The sequence below is a fragment of the Calliphora vicina genome, chromosome 4 (genome assembly GCF_958450345.1).
Source record: "Calliphora vicina chromosome 4, idCalVici1.1, whole genome shotgun sequence".
In the NCBI taxonomy this organism is placed as follows: Eukaryota; Metazoa; Arthropoda; class Insecta; order Diptera; family Calliphoridae; genus Calliphora; species Calliphora vicina.
The window spans coordinates 16067073-16089002 of NC_088783.1; the positions used below are offsets into that span (position 1 = coordinate 16067073).

The window sequence follows — 21930 nt, forward strand, 5'->3', positions numbered from 1 at the left end:
TTCATCATAGTCATCATCATCTTTAACACGCTTAAACTCATCATCACGTTTTGTCGTTAGAATCAAACCAGTGTTAGTAACTGTATGTACATAGTTTTAGTTACGCGTGCACGTTTATCGCATCCGTGTCACTAGTACAGATTGCGCAACAGTTCCTGCTTTAAAAAATTCATCTTGTTTAAAACTAAAAAAAAACTACTACAACAAGTGAAACAACATCCTTCCTTCCTTCCGTTTTTGCAAAACAGATGATTTTAATTCATAGCAGGGTATTTATCACCCAAAAAAGTAACTGCTGCTGCTGCAGCATCAGTAGTAGAAAAACATTGCCTCAAAATTGTTTTGTGATTATTGTAACTTTTATTATTACAAGTTTGGAATTTAGTTCTCGTCACAGACGAGCTCTAGAGTTATAACTTTTCCTGGGTTCACAACAGCACCCCCTTAAATCCCTCACAACACCCTTCCCTTCCCCTGCTAAAGTAAAAAGCTTTACTGGCATCTGCTCTCTAATACCTGCTCCATATGTCTGTTTGATGATTTATTATACATACTCCTCCTTATGGCAGTAGAAAGAGCTAAGAGTAGGAGGTTTTTTTTTGGGTGACAAATCTGTAACAAACTGGTCTTGTCACGCAAACATTTTATTTTGTTTTTTTTTTCAAGATTTTTTTCCGAAAAAGGTTGGGAATGTATAAAATGACATGCATAAAAATAAGCTGCTAAAATGACATTAAAAAAAATCTTTGGGTTTACAATTTAGGGTTGTCAAGTTTTCTGTGTTTTTTTTTTATTTTTTTGGTTTCTAAGCTAATTTCTCTATTTTCTTGTTGTTGAAATATCGATTTATTGCGATTGTTTTCATTTTTGGTTTATTTGTTATTGCGGAAGTTTAAAACCATATGCGGAAATTTTGTTTTCTGCATAAATTATGCTGGGGCTGTTTTAAAAGGAAATTTAAATTTATATTTTTAAAGCGATTTATTTGGTATTAACTTAATTTTTTTTTTAAACATATACCACACGTATCACCCAAAATATTTTATATACTTAGTTAAATTTAAAAATCAATTATCCATTTAGATTTACATATAATTAGGACGTAGTTTTATAAACATAATTTTCAATTTCAAAGAATTGTTGTTTAGTATATCTTTAAGATAGAATATTAAAGACTACAATTTGAAATATATTTCAAAATGCCATCAACATTAAATAAAATTCTTATCTAGGCATAAAATTTCAAATTAAAATTAATAAATTAACTTACTGGACAATATAGAATCCACTCGAAATGCACTTTGTTTAAAATTAATATTAATTTCGAAAATGATTGCTGATCAACTATCCTTTTTTCAATAAAGTATTTTAGTACTTTTTTTTTAGAGAAAGTAGATTTAGTACTTCTTTTAAAGAAAGTAGTATTTTAGTACATACTTTTTTAAAAAAATTGTATGTATGTATATTAGTACATACTTTTTTAAAAAAGTAGTATTTTAGTACTTTTTTAAAAAAGGAGTATTTTAGTACTTTTTTAAAAAAGGAGTATTTTAGTACTTTTTTTAAAAAAGGAGTATTTTAGTACTTTTTTTAAAAAAAGTAGTATTTTAGTACTTTTTGAAAAAGGAGTATTTTAGTATTTTTTTAAAAAAGGAGTATTTTAGTACTTTTTTTAAAAAAAGTAGTATTTTAGCACTTTTTTTTTTAAAAAAAAGGAGTATTTTAGTACTTTTATTTCAAAAAAGTAATATTTTAGTACTTTTTTTAAAAAAAGAAGTATTTCAGTACTTTTTTAAAAACAGTAGTATTTTAGTAAATTTTTTTAAAAAATGTAGTATTAGTACTTTTTAAGAAAAAATAGTATTAGCACTTTTTAGAAAAAGTAGTATTAGTTTTAGAAAAAGTAGTTTTAGTACATTTTTTAAAAAAGTAGTATTTTAGTACTTTTTTTTTAAAAAAGTAGTATTTAGTACTTTTTTCAAAAAAAGTAGTATTTTAGTACTTTTTTCAAAAAAAGTAATATTTTAGTACTTTTTTCAAAAAAAGTAGTATTTTAGTACTTTTTTTAAAAAAAAGGTAGTATTTTAGTACTTTTTTCTAAAAAAAGTAGTATTTTAGTACTGTTTTTTAAAAAAGTAGTATTTAAGTACTTTTTTTTTTAAAAAAAGTAGTATTTCAGTACTTTTTTAAAAAAAGGAGTATTTTATTACTTTTATTTCAAAAAATTAATATTTTAGTACTTTTTTTAAAAAAGGAGTATTTTAGTACTTTTTTAAAAACAGTAGTATTTTAGTACATTTTTTTAAAAAAAGTAGTATTAGTACTTTTTTTTAAAAAAAATAGTATTAGTACTTTTTAAGAAAAAATAGTATAAGCACTTTTTAGAAAAAATAGTATTAGTTTTAGAAAAAGTAGTTTCAGTACTTTTTTAAAAAATGCAGTATTTTAATACTTTTTTAAAAAAGTAGTATTTTAGTACTTTTTTTAAAAAAAGTAGTATTTTAGTACTTTTTTCCAAAAAAGGTAGTATTTTAGTACTTTTTTCTAAAAAAAGTAGTATTTTAGTACTTTTTTTTTAAAAAGTAGTATTTTAGTACTTTTTTCAAAAAAAGTAGTATTTTAGTACACTAATACCCCGGTTTGCGTCGCTAATAGGGCCTGGAGAAACGCGATGCAAACCGAAACGATGCAAAACGAAGCACGATTTTCAATACATTTGTATTGATTTTTATTTAATTGGTTCCTAGTATTCATAATTTTTGTTGAAAAAATAAATTTTTCAATACAAATATTTTCATATTAACGAAGCAAATCGAAGCACTAACGACGCAACTTCGAAGCCACGCGACGAAAACTGAAACAAAAACGATGCAAATCGAAGCACTTCGAAGCCATGCAACGCAAACTGGAACAAAATCGAGGCAAATTTGAAATCACAGAAATTTTAAAAGACGCAACTTCGAAACCGACGCAAACCGGTGTATACTGATACTGAATATATTGATATTTTGAAAAAACTTTAAAATTCATGAATAATACATTTTTTTTTCCAAATTTTTAAGTTCGAAATTGGAAAATGTAAGTAATTGTCACCAAAAAAAAAACTAAATGTTTCTTTTAAAAAATCCCTTTGATTTAGAGATTATTTTAACAGCTTTAAACAATTTTAGAACATAAGTTCGAATTTAAATTCGAATTTTTAAACACAATGTTGTATTATCATCAGATTATTTTAACATTTTAAAAAATGTTTCAAACATAACTTCGAATTTGATTTCGAAATTCTAATTTTTGTTAAAGTATTGTTTGAGAATTTTCAGTTGAACAACTTTTTGGCAACTCTACTTTAAGTATTTTATTCCATTCTTCCATATTATTGTAGCTTTTGTTGCTTTTTGCCTTTTGTATTGTAATTGAACGTGCAATACTTATACCCAAAAAAAAAAAACGAAAATAGTTGAAAAGAAAAAAATCCGAAATATTTCTCATTTACAAGTGCAAACTCAAGTAGATCAAATAATGGAAATGTGATGGATTTATTTTTGCTGTCACTCTCTTACTCTCTGGCTAAATGTTTGAATTTACATAAAGAAATCTATCTGTGTGTGTGTGTGTGTGTATCTATGTTGGAGTAGTTAAGTACATCATGTACGTCAGATATAATTGCAGTGTAAAGTATTTATACGATTTTATATTTACACACTCACATCGTTTGCACATCATTTTCATTCAGTTCTGGTATTTTTGTTATGAAAATGATCCGAAATGAAAATAAATAAATAAATTTACATTTTTATTTATGTATTTCGTTTTATTTATTCACATGACAACTGATGATGGCTTTGCACAGACAAATAAATAAACATTATACATACCTTGAAAGACAGCAGAGACAGAGACATTAAAAGTGTAATAAACTCTGGTACAGTAGCACGATTGGAACAGACAGACAGATTAATTATTGCAAAATTTATAAACTTTTGAATTGATTGGTAGAAGAAGTAGCAAATTCATAGAGGATAAGTGAAGCTTTCAATATATTAAGAGTTTTAAAATTTGTGGTATGACAAAGTTACCCTATCCATACCACTGTAAGTTGAGTCTTTCAAGAGCACAGTACAACAGGACCTTGTTGTACACGTGTAAATATAATGTGACAGTAATCGTTAAAAAAAACCACAAAGTTTAAAAATAAAATTTGTGAACACAAGCACACATCCCTAACTATCACTTTCAAATAAGCTGATAAAATTATCCAATAAAAAAAATAAGAGAAATGTGTAATAAATCATGAAAAAGAAGTGACATTAACAAATTGCTTTTAATGCTTTAGTGACCACTTACCTGGAAACCCAATAAACTCCAAACCTCTTTGTCGGATGAAAAGACACAGGCTGTATAATTATGGCCATGAAACTGATAAATTCTCACCGAATGAGCCAAAGCCACCGGTATCGCTGTGGTTATTATCAAAATCCAGGCCAAAATTATCGCTCTGAAAGGAGAATCAACAAAAAAATTAAATAAATTTAATATTTTTATCTTATTCTTAATTAGATTTCTACTTACAGTGTGGCATTTCTTTCCGTTCTCAGTGACATACTTGTCACGGGGTGTACAACGGCCAAAAAACGATCGAATGACATGAGCACTAGCGTGTAAACGCTACAATGACACGTCACAACAATCATGTATTGAACGAATTTACACCATAGATTTCCGAAAGGCCATTCTGGTAGCACATAGTCTGTGGCCGTAAATGGTACGCAGAATATAACGAATAATATGTCCGATACGGCCAGATTTATAATGAGCAGATTTGTTGTCGAGCGCATTTGTTGATTGGCCACCACCACTAAAAAGAAAGGCAAGAGAAACATATAAAATTATAGAGCATTTTAATTTTCATTTGCTTTCTAAAAATCTTTTTTTTTTAGTCAGCAACCTTTGCTGGCAACATTTCTGAGTTTTTCTATTTGGCAATATCTTGAAAATAGTTTTTGTAACTTTTTAGTACTAGACATTTTAAATATGCCATGTAAAATATCTATAAATTGTAAGATATTAAATGTTTACATTTCCCCAACATGTTGCTTATACATTTTTCCCAGCAACATTTACCCAATTATTTTTTTTTCAAAATTTTAATGTTTATCCCCAACATTTTTAGATTTTGTTTACAGTTTATTATTCAATATTTTGGTTTTTAAACATGTTGATAAACAAATGTTGTCTCAAGTATTCCCTCAACTTGTTTTTCAATTGAATATAGGATTTTTAATTGATTAAAATTATTTTAAATCTAACAGAGGCATGTTGCCAAACCTTTAAACATTTTATATACTTGTTGCTAAGATATTTCGTGGCCAAATATTATATTTTAGAACAAAAATATAACTTTGAAGTTTGTTAATTTGTAATTTTGCATCTCTCTAAACTGTTGCGAAAAATATGTTACTTAGCAACATGTTGCTAAGCTAATTAATGACCAAATCATACATTTAAAAGCTGAAATATTGCCCTGAATTGAGTAGTTTTATTGTAATAAGTTGATTACAAAATATTTTATTTAGCAACATGTTGTTAAGTTATTTAGTTATTTATTAAGGACTACAAATGCAGCTTTTGAACGCATTTGTGTAAATAATAAACAAATTTCAGGAAATCTATTTATTTTTTTTAGTTTTCAAAGTTTTTCATAAACATTTGTGCAATTTGTATATTTATATTTGTGTATTTATAATTTTTTAACTAACAACATTTCCTTAAATATTTGTGCAAAAATTTAAAAATATTTGTGTTAAATTTGTGCAAATTTGTATTAAATTTGCCCAAATTTGCTCAAATAAAAAGCTAGGGAAGCTAAAATCAAGCGGAATTTATTTAAAACTGATTTATATTTTGAAAACTAAATACCATGAAATCTTTAAACATAAACATTTAAAAAAAAGACAAACACATTTGTGCAAATTTTGATCAAATATTTAATTAATTTGTTCCAATAAAGTTCTAGTCAATCTAAAATGAATGCGGAGTTTATTTAAAACTGTCTTATGTTTTGAAAAATAAATACAAAGAAGTGTTTAAGCATAAACATTTTTAAACAAAAATTCTTTTAAAACATTTGTGCAAATTTTGATCAAATATTTAACATAAAATTAAGTGAACATGGCTTGATTTTTAATTATCAAGTTTAAACGATTTTCATTAATATTTGTTCAAAGGATTTTTTTCAATAAAATTTATGAACAGAGCTAAATTAAGCTGTGTATCAATAAATCTGTTTTAAATTTTTGAAATCACAAGACTTTTTAAATACTTTAGCACTAATTTGTTATAGAAATGTAATGAATAGGATATGCTTAAATCTATTTTAACTTTCAGGGATTTTAAAAAACAACTAAAAGAATGAATAATTATAAAAATATGTGCAAAATTTACACAAATTTGTAACAAAAAAGTGGTCAGTAGAGCGTAAGGTATTCAATTAATCGGGTTTCTGGTTTAATCGGTTAATCGAGCAAATAATTAATCGAGGTTTAGATTTATTCGGTTAATAATCGGTTAATTTAAAATTATTCGATTAACCGAATAATTTCTATTTTCATTTTAAATTGAAAATACAATAACGAATGTTGTGTACAAAAACATAAAAAACAGCAAATAAGGTATTTGAGATCATTTTTGTAAACATATCGCCTAATTGCTGCAACAACGTCATAACTCAAAATCCGTGTTTTTTGAACTGAGTAATACAAAATATGCGCAGTTCTATAATCATTCATATAGTTTTATCAGTTTTCAAAAAAGTCAATTATTTTTTGTGTGAGTGTTTTTTTTTTGTTGTAAACACCAAAATTAAAATTCATGTTTTCTCGTATATTTGATAAGTAAAAATTTGAGTTAAATACAGATTAGAAAGATATTAACATCTACTATTTATATTTGAAATCGAATGATTTGTTGAAAATTTATTTAAGAAATAGTAAAATGTCATAAAATATTCAAAGGCGTTTTTCTCGAAACGATTTTTTTGGAATTATGACGTTGTTGCAGCAAATGAGCGATGTGTGAGTTTTTTAGTGAGATCTTCTGAAATAATCTTTTATAAAAAGAATATAATTTAAACGATTTATTTCTTTAGATTTAATAAAACTTTTCTTGGGAAAAACTCTCTCTGATTGTATATGTTGGAGAAATCAAAAGAAATCATGATAAAGAATATTCCTTTTTGGATTGTTTTAGATTTTGATTAATTTAATAGTTTCGCTTAGTTATGATAAAAGACTCATTTAAAAAAAATCGCCTATACATGTAAATACAAACAAAGCTTCAAATACATGTCAATTAAATATGTCAGTTGTTATACATACTCACTAATCATGTTTACTGAATGTTCAAAAAATATCTAATTTTAATTTGAAATTTGTATTTGAATTGCAACGGAAAAATAAATATGTACATACAAAAACATTTTTTAAAGTGCAAAAAAAAGGAATTTCGGTTAATCGGTTAATCGACACAAATTAATCGGTTTATTTGTTATTTGAAAATCGGCAATTTCAAATTATTCGAACAGTTAACCGTCAAAAATTAATCGGTTAACCGATTAACGGTTAATCGATTGAATACCCTAGTAGAGCGAAAAGAAATCTGGATTTACTTAAAATCTATTAAGTTTTCAGATATTTTCGGAAATTTGTGCAACATTTTTGTAAAACTTATACAAATTTGCCCAAAAGATGAAAATTGTGCAAAAACAAAGCTGGCTTAACATATTTGTAGTTTCCCCAAATCATGAGATTTTTGTGCAAAATTTTAAAAAAATTGTGCAAAATTCATACAATTATATGATAAAATTTAGTAATAAAGTGGATTTGCTTCAAATCCATTTAGTTGTGCAAAATCATGAGATTTTTTGAAATGTTTGTGCAAATTGGCACAAATATTTTCAAAATTTGCTTAAATAAGATGCGAGTAGAGTTAAAATAAATCAGAATTTTTTACAAACTTTTTTTTTAGTTTCCGAAATCATAAGATTTCAAATCTGTTTGTTCATATTTTACCAAATTTGAAAAAAAAAATACGCAAATTTGCACAAAAATGTGCTATGTAGAGCAAAAATGTTGCCGTATTTGCTGTAAAACTTTTATATTTTCCAAAATCCTAAGTTTTTTGGATAGATTGCGCAAAATTTAGGTGAATTTAGGCAAATTTGTACAAATTTTGTGCATAAACATGTCACCTGTTAATGTAGAATATTGTTAATTTATAAACTAGCTTCTATACAACGTATTGATGAAATATATTACTTAGCAACATGTTGCTAAGCTAATCAATGATCAAAACACAAATTTAATATCAAAAATATGATATTGAATTAAATAGTTTGATAAATATGTTACATTCTAACATGTTTCTCAACAAATATTTTATTTAGCAATATGTTGATAAAGCATTTAAAATGTGTTACTAAGATAATGCTAAAGGAACATACTCTACAATATGTTGCTGAGAAAATAAATTTACTAGTAACATGTTTCTAAGCCATTTTGCAACATATTATTTATAAAACATATTCCTCTTGAAATGTTGCCCGGAAAATAAGTTACATAGCAACATATTGCTAAGCAATTTATATACCAAAATACATTTTTTTTAATCAAAAATATGACCAGTAATAAAAACATTACTCTACAATATGTAGCTGAGAAAATAAATTTTATAGCAACATGTTGCTAAGCTATTTAGTGCGCATAAAATTCTAAAACAACAAAAATAAGACTTATAAATATTATTTATAAATCTGGTTCCTATGAAATATGGGAAATTAAATTACATTGCAACATGTTGCTAAGCAATTTGGTGACCAATAACACTTTATAAAGGACGAAAATGTGTATTTGAATGATATTGTTTAATAAATGAATTTCTCAACAATATGTTGCTGTAAAATATTCTTTAGAAACATGTTGCTAACAAATAAAAGTAGCATGTTCATGAACAAACATGTTATTTCAAAATATGTTGATAAATATGAAACACGGAAAAAAGTTGAGAAACAAATGTAATACTGAGGAACATATTGCCAAATAAGTGTAGTAATTTTAACCTTTTTCTAAAGAATACAATAACTATTGTCAATTGAACAAAGTTTTCATTATCTTTAATAATTTAAAATATTTATTTTTTATTAAATTTAACTGTTCACAATCAACTGAACTTTAACATTTTCATTATTGCTGTTGTCATTAACTTAACAATTGTTTCAAACAACATCAAGTCTATCATCATACACAAAAACTCGCAACAACATTTCAATACACAATTAATGAGGTGTTTTAGCTCCATTCAATTCATTCATTATTCAGTCCTGTTGTGCCGTTCATTCAAATTAAAATGATTCAATAACTTTTTGAAATGCTAACGATTCGTATTTGTGTTGCTGTTGCCGTTGCTGCTGCTGCTGTCGATAAAATGTTGCTGTGTGATGTGTTGATGATGTGAGTTTTGATCCCATTACAAATACAAATGATGCCCAATATAATTATCATAAGCCTTGGTAAATATAATTTACACATTCCAACAAAAAAAAAAAATAATAATCTCTATACTTACTGCTAATGGTTAAATGAGTTGGCAAAAAAGATTAAAAACACTGTATAACAATAGAACACAAAAACAAGCCATAAAAAACATAAAATTTATTTGGGGAAACAAAAACAAAGTTATTTAGATTTCAGATAAACTACATTAAGAGCATTATGTAAGGGGGGTAAGAGGTGTATTAAGGGTGTTATAAATTGGCAACTTAAATTGTTATTGTGCCTAGTTTAATGTGTTTTATTTTTATATTCCTGGCCAAAAATTGTAAACAAGTTAATAAATTTTTAGTACATAATAAGAGACTAAAAGAAAATCGCTATTTTGAAATGAGATCAGAACTATATTTCAAAAAGAACTTCCAAAAAAATCAAGATGTTGTAGTGTTTTTGTTGCTAGTTAGGGAAATTTTACAAAATTCTAATAGAATATCGAAGAGTCTAATGTAACATTTAATGGTTTATTAATTTGTTTAATTTCTTTATTTTACAAATAATGAAAAATATAAACAATGTTGCTAGCAACATGTTGCGCTAAACAAGTTAAATCATACAATGTTTCTAGCATGGTACATCTAACAATGTTGCTAGCAACATGTTGCCAAATCAACATCATCAACAGCAACGAATCGGTGACATTTCGAAACGTTATTGAACCATTTTAAATTGAATAAATGACACAATAGGACCGAATAATGAATTCAGCTAAAACTCCTCATTAATTGTGTTTATACCCTACACCACCATAGTGGGGAGGGTATAATGCGTTTATGCAGATGTTTGTAACGCCCAAAAATATTAGTCTAACACCCACCTTAAAGTATACCGAGAATCACTTTCTGAGTCGATTAAACGATATCCGTCCGTCTGGTTAGCTGGCTGTCGATGTAAACCTTGTGCGCAGAGTACAGGTCGCAATTTTGAAGATATTTAGAACAAATTTGGTAAATATTATTGTTTCAGCCCAAGCACCAAGCCTGTTGAAACTGGCTGAAATCGGTCCATTATTTCACCTAGCCCCCATACAAATGTTCTTCCGAAATTGGACTTTATCGGTCATAAATGTTTAATTTATAAATGTATCTCCACAAATTGCGCTCCAAATAAGTTTTATATATACAAAATTCATGTCACCAAATTTTGTTACGATCGGTCCATAATTAGTCATAGCTCCCATATAGACTCGCTTCCGAAAATCACTTTAACGTTCATAAATCGCTTAAAAATGTTGGTATACTCACAAAATTCAACATAGTAAACTTTCATATAGATATAAATCACACGACCTAATTTCATGGTGATCGGTCCATAATTGGTCATAGCCCCCATATAAGGCCCACTTCCGAAAATCACTCAAAAATATAAATTATTGAATTTTTAAAAGAAACATGTTGTTGCTCTTTTATTTAGTGTATATGGACAGGCTTGACCGACCATACTTTCTTACTTGTTTTAAAAGTTGTTGAAGTTTTTTTGTATTGGTAGACTGATATTGTTTGAAACAATTGTTAAGTTAAACCTAAAGTTCAGTTAAATTTGATAATAAAAATTTGAAATTAGTAAAGGATTTGCAAATTTAGTTCTTTTGACAATGTTTAGCTCAATATTATATTATTTAGCAACAAGCATAAAATTTACATAATTATCTAGCATCTTGTTCCTATATAATAAATTTGGTTTTCCAACATGTTGCTGAAAATCATACTTATTCATCAATATATGTATGTATTTGTTCATCGACATGCTTCGTAATTTATTTGCTTAGCGACATGAGTCTAAATAATATTTTATTATAGCAACATGTTGTTAAGTAATTTATTCATTAAACAACGTCAATCAGATACACATTTTCGTTCTTTATTAAGTGTTATTTGTCTGCAAATACCTTAGCAACTTGTTGCTAAGTAACATATTACACTTATTAAGCTACATAATTCCAGGACAAATTTTTTGTTTAAAAAGTTTAAAGCATGGCTTAGTTAAGTTATTTATTTATTAAACAACATCATTCAACGAGATATTTTCGTTCTTTATTAAGTGTTATTGGTCTGCAAATAGCTTAGCAACATGCTGCTAGATATTTCTTGGTCACTGAAAAGTTTAGCAACATGTTGCTAAGTAACATATTTTCATAGCAACATATTGGAGAGTAATACTCTTATTAAGCTACATAATTCCAGGACATTTTTTTGTTTAAAAACAGGCTTAGCAACATATTGTTAACAAATTACATTGAACTTCATATTCAAGGTCTTATTTTTGTTCTTAAACATCAGTTATGATTACTAAATATCTTATTAACATTTAGCAAAATAACTTATTTTCTAAGCATAATTTATATAATAAGAAAATTATAATTTGGTCTTTTGGTCAGTAAATAGCTTAGGAACATGTTGTAGAGAAACATATTTACTTAAAGGGGGGTCAGACGGCATGTATTGCTTGTGTTTTGTGCCATGTATTGGGACATTTTTCCATATGTAAACATATACATACCGTGTGATCCATATGAAACTTTATATATGTAAAATACATGTGTATTACTCGTGACATTTTTGGCAATTAGAGCATGTTCTATTTTCGTGTGTATAACAGAGTTGTATTTTGAAATACAACACTGTGTGAGTGCAAAATAAAAAAAACAAAACAAAAAAGAGTAAAGAAAAATCATAACAAAATTAATTTCATTGCATTAAATATATATATTGTGATTTAAAAATGTTTTAAATAAATATATTGTTAAAAACAACAAACATATAAACTAATAGAGGTTATGTCACATGCAATTACATATGTACGTTTGAACGTGGAAATTATGAATCATATGTATAACGTGAATTTTGACATACACATGGAATTCCATATGTATCGAATACATGTCCCAATACACAAGCAATACATGCCGTCTGACCCCCCTATTAGTAACATACTTGAATGTAAATTATTTATTAAACAACACATTATATTTCAAATGATTTGTCTTTATCATGTTTTTTGTAAGCAAAAACTTTTAATTCCAAGTTATATTTCTCATCTTAAACTTTCGTTTACTTCACTTAATTAATTCTGTTTATTAATTTACGTTAATTAATGTAAATTATAGTATTCAACTTGAGTTAAACAATATTACTACCAACATGTTGCTAGAAATATGTTTCTTACATAGATGTTGCTAGCAACATGTAATTATTAAACCTGCTAGTTCCCCTACAAAATATTGCTGTTAAAAATATGCAAATAAGAATGTAAAATAACTCTACTAAAACATATTAAAAATATGTTGCAGTGAACAATGTTGCTTGCAACATATCGCAAGCAACATGTTAAATTCATAAAATTTTTGCATGCAATAATTTAGCCACCAAAATGTTTTACTAAATCAAGCAACATGTTAGTAAACAAAATCCAAAAGTTTCCAGCAACATGTTGGGAAACAAAATTTTTCAAATTGTTTGAATTTTAACATTTTTAATAAACAACCGTCTGCTTAATTATATTTTTGATTCTAGGCAGCTGATTAATCACATATTTTACATACATGTAGCTAAAATTTCCCTTTAGTCTTTTAGTATTTTAATTATAGTTATTATCATGCTACTTCTCATCATCAGTTTTCTGCAACATCATCAGCAGCATCCTTAACCATCACACTCACATCGTTGTCCTCATCTTACAAGCGACACAGATAACATAGTTACAAATAATAAATAAGCGACAGAATAACAACAAAGAGAAAAAAAAATGGCAAACAATTTTACAACGACTTTGTTTGGCTGGTTATTGTTGGCTCCATGCAATTACGTTGCTTAAGGAATTCTTTGTTTTTCTTTTTCATTGTTTCAAATTTCTATTGTTACTGGAGATGAGTTTATGTTGCATGCTTTTTTCAGTCGTTTACTATTACAGTGAATATATGCTGCTGCTGCTGTTGCCTGCCTACTAAGTAAATAAGCTATAGCTTTTGTTGTGTTCATTTAAAAAGTTTTGGTTTTTTTGGCAAGAGAACTTTTATACAAGTATTAAAATGTGCCAACATCATCATCATCGTCATCGCCCCTTTACATAAAACAAACATTTGGGCCCCAAACACAACCCAACCTAACTCAACCAAACTTTCATTCATTGTTTCCAGCAACCAACCAACAGGCGTTTGTAATTAGTTAACAATTTTTGTATTGTTTTCATTTAAATGAACTTATTCCGCTTGAGTGTCTAATAGCAGTGAGGAAGAGAGTTCAAAGGATTGTAAATTTTTTCTTCATGCTCAAACGTGCATATGTTACTTTTGGCATGCTTTTAGGTGTTTCCTTTTAATCTAGTCAGTATGTTGGGGCCCTTAGGTACTTTAGCCAGCCAATGTTGTAATAAACATGTGTCGTGGTGTTTTCTCTGGTAGATTAACAATTTTTATTCAAAATAAACTTGGCTGACATCTATGCAATTGTTAATAAAGCCATATTTATTACTTTATATGTGTTATTATATTTAGAACATCTGTTATATGTTTGCTATTAATAATTCTTATAATCTGCAATATTTAAGACTAAATATAAGTTCGTTTTTCTATTTGTAATTTCTACAATATTCATTGGTCTCTCTATAAAGAATATACTTTGAATTTTTATAGATTGCTCTGTCTTTTATGAGATGACCGCCTTATGTTCCTGGAAATTGGTTTTCTTGAAGCCCCGGATATACTACAGCCCATATTTGGTATCAATATATCAGATATAGTCATTAGCCCATAGATGGCTGGGGCTAAAACTACGCCTACTGTAGAATGGGTGTAGTTTTCAATTTGCAAATACTTTTGGATGTTCTTCAGATTTGCAAAAAATGTTTTAAATATTATTTTTTTAAAAAAGTAGCAAAACACTACTAAAAAAACTTTTTAAACTAATAAAATACTACTTTTTAAAAAAGTATTAAAATGTTATTTTTTAAAAAAGTACTAAAGTATTATCTTTTAAAAAAGTACTAAAATGTAACTTTTTAAAAAAGTACTAAAATATTACTTTTTAAGAAAGTACTAAAATATTATTTCAAAAATATTACTTTTTAAAAAAAGTACCAAAATATTTCTTTTTAAAAAAGTATTAAAATATTACTTTTAAAAAAAGTACTAAAATATTACTTTTTAAGAAAGTACTAAAATATTACTTTTTAAAAAAAGTACCAACATATTTCTTTTTAAAAAAGTACTATAATATTAGTTTTTAAAAAAATACGTAAATATTACTTTTTAAAAAAGTACTAAAATGTTAATTTTTAGAAAAGTACTAAAATATTACTTTTTAAAAAAGTACTAAAATATTACTTTTTAAGCAAGTACTAAAATATTACTTTTTAAAAAGTACCAAAAAATTTCTTTTTAAAAAAGTACTAAAATATTACTTTTTAAAAAGGTACTAAAATATTACTTTTTAAAAAATGTACCAAAATATTTCTTTTTAAAAAAGTACTAAAATATTACTTTTTAAAAAAGTATTTTTTAGAAAAGTACTGAAATATTACTTTTTAAAAAAGTACTAAAATATTACTTTTTAAAAAAAGTACCAAAATATTTCTTTTTAAAAAAGAACTATAATATTAGTTTTTAAAAAGTACTAAAATATTACTTTTTAAAAAAAGTACCAAAATATTTCTTTTTAAAAATGTACTAAAATATTACTTTTTAAAAAAGTACTAAAATATTACTTTTTAAAAAAAGTACCAAAATATTTCTTTTTAAAAAAGAACTAAAATATTACTTTTTAAAAAGTACTAAAATACTATTTTTAAAGAAGTTATTAAAATAAATCTTTTTTAAAAAGTACTAAAATGCTAATTTAAAAAAAAAAATAAAATATTAAATTTTTCAAAAAGTACTTATATACTACTGTTTAAGAAAGTGCAAAAATACAATTTTTTAAGGAAGTAATAAAACACTACTTTTTAAAAAAGTTCTAAAATACTAGTTTTTAAGAAAATATTAAAAAATATTAAAAAAGTACTAAAATGGTATTTTCTAAAAAAGTAGTAAAATATTACATTTAAGAAAAAATACTAAAATACTACTGGTTTTTAAAAAAATTCTAAAATCATATTTTTATGATTACATATTATTTAAAGTTCTACTAAAATACTACATTTTAAAAATGTTATAAAATACTACTATTTTATAAAGCAGAGACACTTTTTTTAAAAAAATTTCTTAAAACTACATTTTAAAAAAGTACTAAAATACTATTTTTAAGAATTTATTAATACTACATTTTAAAAATTTTAAAATATTACATTTTTAAAAAGTACTTAAATAATACTTTTTTAAATACTATTTTTTAAGAAAATATTAAAATACTACTTTTTCAAAAAGTACTAAATTTAAAAAAATACTAAAATGCTACTGTATAAAATACTACTGTAGCAATATGTTGCTTCAGGCAATGTTGCTAGCAACATGTTCCTTCAAATAATGTTATGTCTATCATTCTGGTAGTACTTATGTCACTTAATTCCAATACTTTGTCTTCTACTTTTGTTAAACAGTGTAAGGAAGAGCTGGCTATTCTAGGAGTCCATCAAATAATCAAATAATGTAGCTAGCAGCACCTTCCTTCATATGATGTTGCTAGCAACAATTTGCATTAAACAATGTTGCTAGCGACATTTTGCCTTAAACAATGACAATCAGTGTTGCTAGCAATATTGGCATTAAATAATATTTAATACATAAGTATGAGATATTTGTGACCAGGTAAGGGGGCAAATGTAAAGTTATATGCGAAAAGAACATTCGTGGAAGCACGGGAATTTTTGTTCATCATCCTGGCGGTATTTATGTCACTTAATTCCAATACTTTGATTTCTACTTTTGTCAAACATGTAAGGAAGATCTGTTATCATACTACATACTCTACAACATTCTTCCTTTAATACGTTCTTTCAATTGTTTTTTTTTTCTGTCATTGAATACAGTTTCAATTTGAAATCTCTCAATATACAAAAGCTACCTTTTCAAAATTTTTTTTCTTTAATTAAAAAATGAAAATTCGAAACTTTTTTCATCCCAACAATTCTCAACTCTTGTAGTCATTTGAAAATTTAGCTGCTGTAAAGCCAACCTCTTTGACTAGAAGCTAAATCAAATATTCCATCAGTGGCATTTAATCGTTTTTACGCAGGCAATTTACACAAAGGGCGCGAACTGAGAGCATGTTGAACAGTAGAGCAGAAAAGTTATGATACGGCTGCATTCAGTCAAATGAAATGATGACTAAATTTCCACTTGATCGCCTTTTAGTGTGTTCAAGTGGTTGTGTGTCAGAAACATACTAACACACACACTTGATAATCAGAGCAACAAACGGCAAAAGAAATTGTAAAAAGAGGGAATCAGTCAGAATTTTAGAACATTTCATTAACAACTTAGAGACGAATGGCTGGGCTCACTAACAAACTGTGCAAAGACTGATGAAACACTTTTATAAAATTATATATTTACTCGTGCACATGTACATTCATACAAATGAGTGTACTCTCATACTATATGATGCTGATGATGATGGCTTAAAATCACACAATGACATGGTGTCACAGTCAAGGACTGACTGACATACTGACTGACAATCATCATCATGCGAACACAAATTTGTCTGCTGAAACCGGAAATTACAAACACAGTATTACATCAACCAACTAGTTGCTGTTGTCACAATTACATACATATTAATGTACATATTCCCTACACTGTTGCATGCCACACAAACTTTGTAATTTTTTGCTTATTCTGTGGCATCATTATGCAGTACTACGAGTGCGAGTTGTGTTGTAAAAGTGACAAGAAGACAAGTTGACAAAATTCAAAAAGAAAAACTATTATTACATTGTTTTTTGTTGGGTCTCTTTAACTCTTACAACAACGCACTTGACAAATGACTTGATTTTGTATTTGTTTTGTGTGCTTTCAGTTGTTTTAATGGTGGCTTTTTTTCATCTTCCATTAATGAACTGTTTCACTTGGTAATTAAGATTTTGTGTGACATTTAAATTGAAATTATAGTTTGTCACAGAAATGTTCCATTTAAATGTAAGAAAATTAAAATGTGTTTTTATAAAAAAAATCATTAAACTGTAATGCTTTTAGAAGCAATGCAAAACTTCTTCTAATGTTACCTATAATTTCTGCATATGAGAAAAAGTTTTATAAAAATCTCCATTAAAATCTTTATGTTTATTATAGCCTTGTTTTTCTTTAACTCTCGTATTATTAAACATTAACACCAACACATAATGTTCTCTTAATGGGTTAAACTTTAACACAGCAACACTTAAACTGTATAACAAATTAAATACAAACTATGGATTACGGGAAACATTAAAAATAAAACTTAGCAACATCAAAAAACAACCCCCTTTTTACAGCCACCCACTCAAGCAACAGCAAAAACCAAACAACACGGAAGTAAACGATTGTAGAAACGAACGACAGACCAACCGAGTAACCAACCGACACAACAAACGACCATTATTATAACAACAAACACCCACAATGGCTCATAAATGCAAATAAACCCTAAAAAAACAACAACAGCAGCCGATGTAGCAGTAATAACAATAGCATGCATCCTCTTTATTACTCCCACTCTCTTCAATAAAAAGTAAACAAACATACATACACCCATATTTAAGAAGACATTTTATGTCTGCTTGAGGGCAAATGTGTAGGAATGCATCAAACACATCGTAGAACTGATGCAATAACACGACACAATACACGAGTTTGAAAGGAAAATTCTTGTGCAGGGACACTTGAACGTTTTACTTTTTTTTCTATTTATTAAGAATTCAGTAAAGAGATCTGTGCTAATGTACACATAAGAGCAACAAATAGTTCTTCAATTTCAACTTACAAGGAATTAATTTACCATTGCTTTCAAATGAAAATTTTCTTAAGAAAATGTCAATAAGATTTTCCATTTAAAAAGATTTCCTATAGAAAATGTGGTAAATTTTTTGTGGAAAATTATGTCCCAAAACTGAATTTTTTATAGAAAACTTTTTCCAAATAAAAATTTTTATAGAAAACTTTAAAACAAATATGATTTTCCATTTGTTCCTAAAAAAAGATTTTCCATAACTTGGTCCTAAGCAATATTTTCTATAGAGAATCATGTCGCAATTCAGATTTTCTTTGGAAAATACTGTTCCAAATAAGATTTTCCTTGGAAAATTTAATTCGTATCAAGTGTTTTTATTTTGTCCCAATAATGTTTTCCTTAGAAAATGTTACTCCTTTCTATAAAAAAGTTTGTTCCAAGCTAGATTTTCTATTGAAAAAGTTGTCCCAAATGTTTTTCATTAAAACTTTTAACCCAATCATTATTTGATTTTTTTTTGATCAAGTTACCTTTGTAAAGCCTGTCAGTCAATTATGTTCATTTGTTGTTAATTTGATTAAATTGGTGACCATAAAAAAGTGCGTACTAAAATTATTAAATATTTTCTACAAAACCCAACTTGGTCCTACAAAAAAATGGATAAACAATCAAAGGTCTGCCGGCAAACTGATTCCAATGTTATTAAACAGTAGCAGTCAAGTTGTCCGTTGAAAGAAAACCTTGTTCAGGTAGAAGGAATGCTCCACATGATGTTTCAAAAGCAAATAAATAGAAAGTATTTTCAAAAGAGCTCCCAACACTTCCGGTACGAAAGCAGTCCGGTTAGCTCAGTACTCGGACTATTTGGTACGAAAAGTTAAAGCCAATGCAGATTGAAAAACATGCAAGGATCAAAAAGTCCCTGACAGGAATTCTGCTAAAAATTTAGAGGCAAAAGACAGAGCACGGAAATTGAAGACAAATGATGGAACATTTTTCTCAGCATTCGGGTCAATATTTTTATGTTGCTGGTGCAGGAGGCAATGTTGTAGAAAAGTTTAGAACTCAAAAGCAGCAAATTTTTGCAAAAAGTTCTTGGTATGGCAAGCAATATACAGTTACGGCAAAATAAGCCAAACATTTGTTACAAAGGGCTCTATAAATACCGAAATTTACATATTTGAAAACCAGACATCAATAGGTATTGTTCAGAGACTATAAATCAAAAAATATTCCAGTTATATCTGGTGTTCCTCAAGGTAGTCATTTGGGTCGAGTATTATTTCTAATATTCATTAATGATCTACCATCCTGTATTAAGAATTCCAAAATGTTAATGTATGCCGATGACGTTAAGCTCTTCCTTAGCTTAAACCAATCTAACCAATGTGCCTTACTTCAAGCTGATCTGGATAATTTTAACCAATGGTGTAATAAGAATTTAATGGATCTGAATTTGAAAAAATGTAAACAAATGACATTCTACAGACGAAGTTCAGTAATCTGTAGATATTCGATCAATGATCATCAACTTGATAAAGTTGAGATATTCCTTGATCTTGGCGTATTGCTTGATAATAAATTATGTTTTAATTCTTACATTTCACAAATTATTAAGAAAGCCAAAGGGGTATTAGGTGTCATCAAACGCTGGGGAAAAGAGTTTGATGATCCTTATGTCACAAAGCAATTGTTTACGTCACTTGTGAGACCAATTTTAGAATATGCTAGTGTTGTCTGGATATACGGAAAATTGAATCCGTCCAAAAACAATTTCTTCTATTTTGCCTTCGCAAACTCCGATGGAATTCAAACATTAATCACTCATAAAACTCCCTACTATAAAAAGTAGGAGAATATATATGAATATCTAATTCATGATTAATTTACTACTAATTTACAAGTAATTCCGAATTCCTACTTCGTAAAATCGAATTCATAGTTCCAAATCGACCAACAAGGAATTATATCCCACTTTAGATCCAATATTTCCGTTCAAATTATGCAAACTTTGAACCGATGCGTAGTGTTATTGCTCAATTCAATAACTTCTATCATATTATTGACTATTCGACTGATCCTAATGTCATCAAACGGAGTATTCATTTATTAAAATGATGACATTTAAACTTTGTATTTTTTAAATTATACTATAGTAAATAGATTTTAATTAAGATTTAAGAATTATGCTAGCCTGTAAGAAATTGTAATTTCATTGGCGAATTAAATTAAATTAAATAAAATAAAATGTTTGCAAAAAAGGCTTCCATTCCATTCATAAGACTTGTTAATGTGGCTACTGATTTTTGGCCTGATTTGGCATTCTGTCATTATGGTAAGCAAGGTTTTGAGTGGTACAAGAACAATAATGTTGTATTTGTACCAAAAGAGCCAAATCCGCCAAACTACCTGGAGCTAAGGCCAGTGGTAAGATATTGGGATCTTGTTAAAAGAGAATTGAAGAGCACAAAAAAGGTGTCCAAAAGTGTGGTAGATTTTAAACGGATATGGACTATCTGTTCGAACAAAGGGACATAAAGCTGTATAAAAACCTTAATGGAAGGGTTTCCGGAAAAGGTTCATAAATTCATCTCTATTGATTAGAACTATAAAAATAATATTTTTGTAAATTGTAATAATAATTTTAATCAAATAGAAAAAAAAACTTTTTTTTGCTAAACTTTTCTACAACATTACCTCGAGCATCAGCAACATAAAAATATTGACCCGGAAACTTCGGATAATTTCGGATACTTTGTTACAATGTGGAGCGTATTCCAGAGAGAGAGCGTTCTGCTTCGATCGAAATAAATAGAAGTCGGTCGGGGCAAGGTCTGAACTATATAGCGGGTGAGGCAAAACTTCTCAATCACTTCATTCCAAATTCCTTTTTAAGGGGTACAGGTTCCCTGTTTCCATTTTTCATTGCAAATAATGATTCGTGCAAAAATTATATTTATTTATAGCGTTTAATCGTAATTTCGAGGTCTGTCAGCTTCAATTCGTATGGTATCCAAATTCCCTGTTTTTGGACGAATCCTGCTGTTCGCAAACATTTTGAAATTGCTGCTTGAGTAGCTCCCAATGATTTTGCAAGCTCTGGTTGAGTTTTACAACAATCTTCATGGAGTAATGCCTCCAATACTTGGTCTTGAAACTTTTTTGGCTGACCTGGACGATATTTTTCTTCCGTTTCAAAGTCACCACTTCTGAACCAACACTTTGCCCCAACAAGATTTTCTAAACAAACGTTTTTCCCAAACAAGATTTTCAAGACAAGTTTGTCCCCCATGAAAGGTTTTCTTTAGAAAAGTTTGTGCCAAAAAAATTTGTCCCAAATATTGAAAATGTTGCCAAAAAGAAAATTTCTATCGAAAACTTTTTCCCAAAGAAGATTTTCTATCGAAAAGTTTATCCCAAACACGGTTTTATATAAAAAAGATTGTCACAAACCTGATTTTCTTTAGAAG

General features: G+C 27.6%; 1 protein-coding gene across 1 annotated transcript in view; it reads right to left on the reverse strand.

Moving 5' to 3' along the window:
• The window catches only part of AstA-R1 (allatostatin A receptor 1), a 121352-nt gene that overhangs the window by 80221 nt on the left and 19201 nt on the right, over positions 1–21930 (reverse strand). The window contains exons 2-3 of the mRNA XM_065507476.1: positions 4570–4855; positions 4345–4495 (exon numbers count right to left, since the gene is read on the reverse strand). Coding sequence (XP_065363548.1) covers positions 4345–4495; positions 4570–4855 — 437 coding nt within the window. The remainder of the gene's footprint in view (positions 1–4344; positions 4496–4569; positions 4856–21930) is intronic.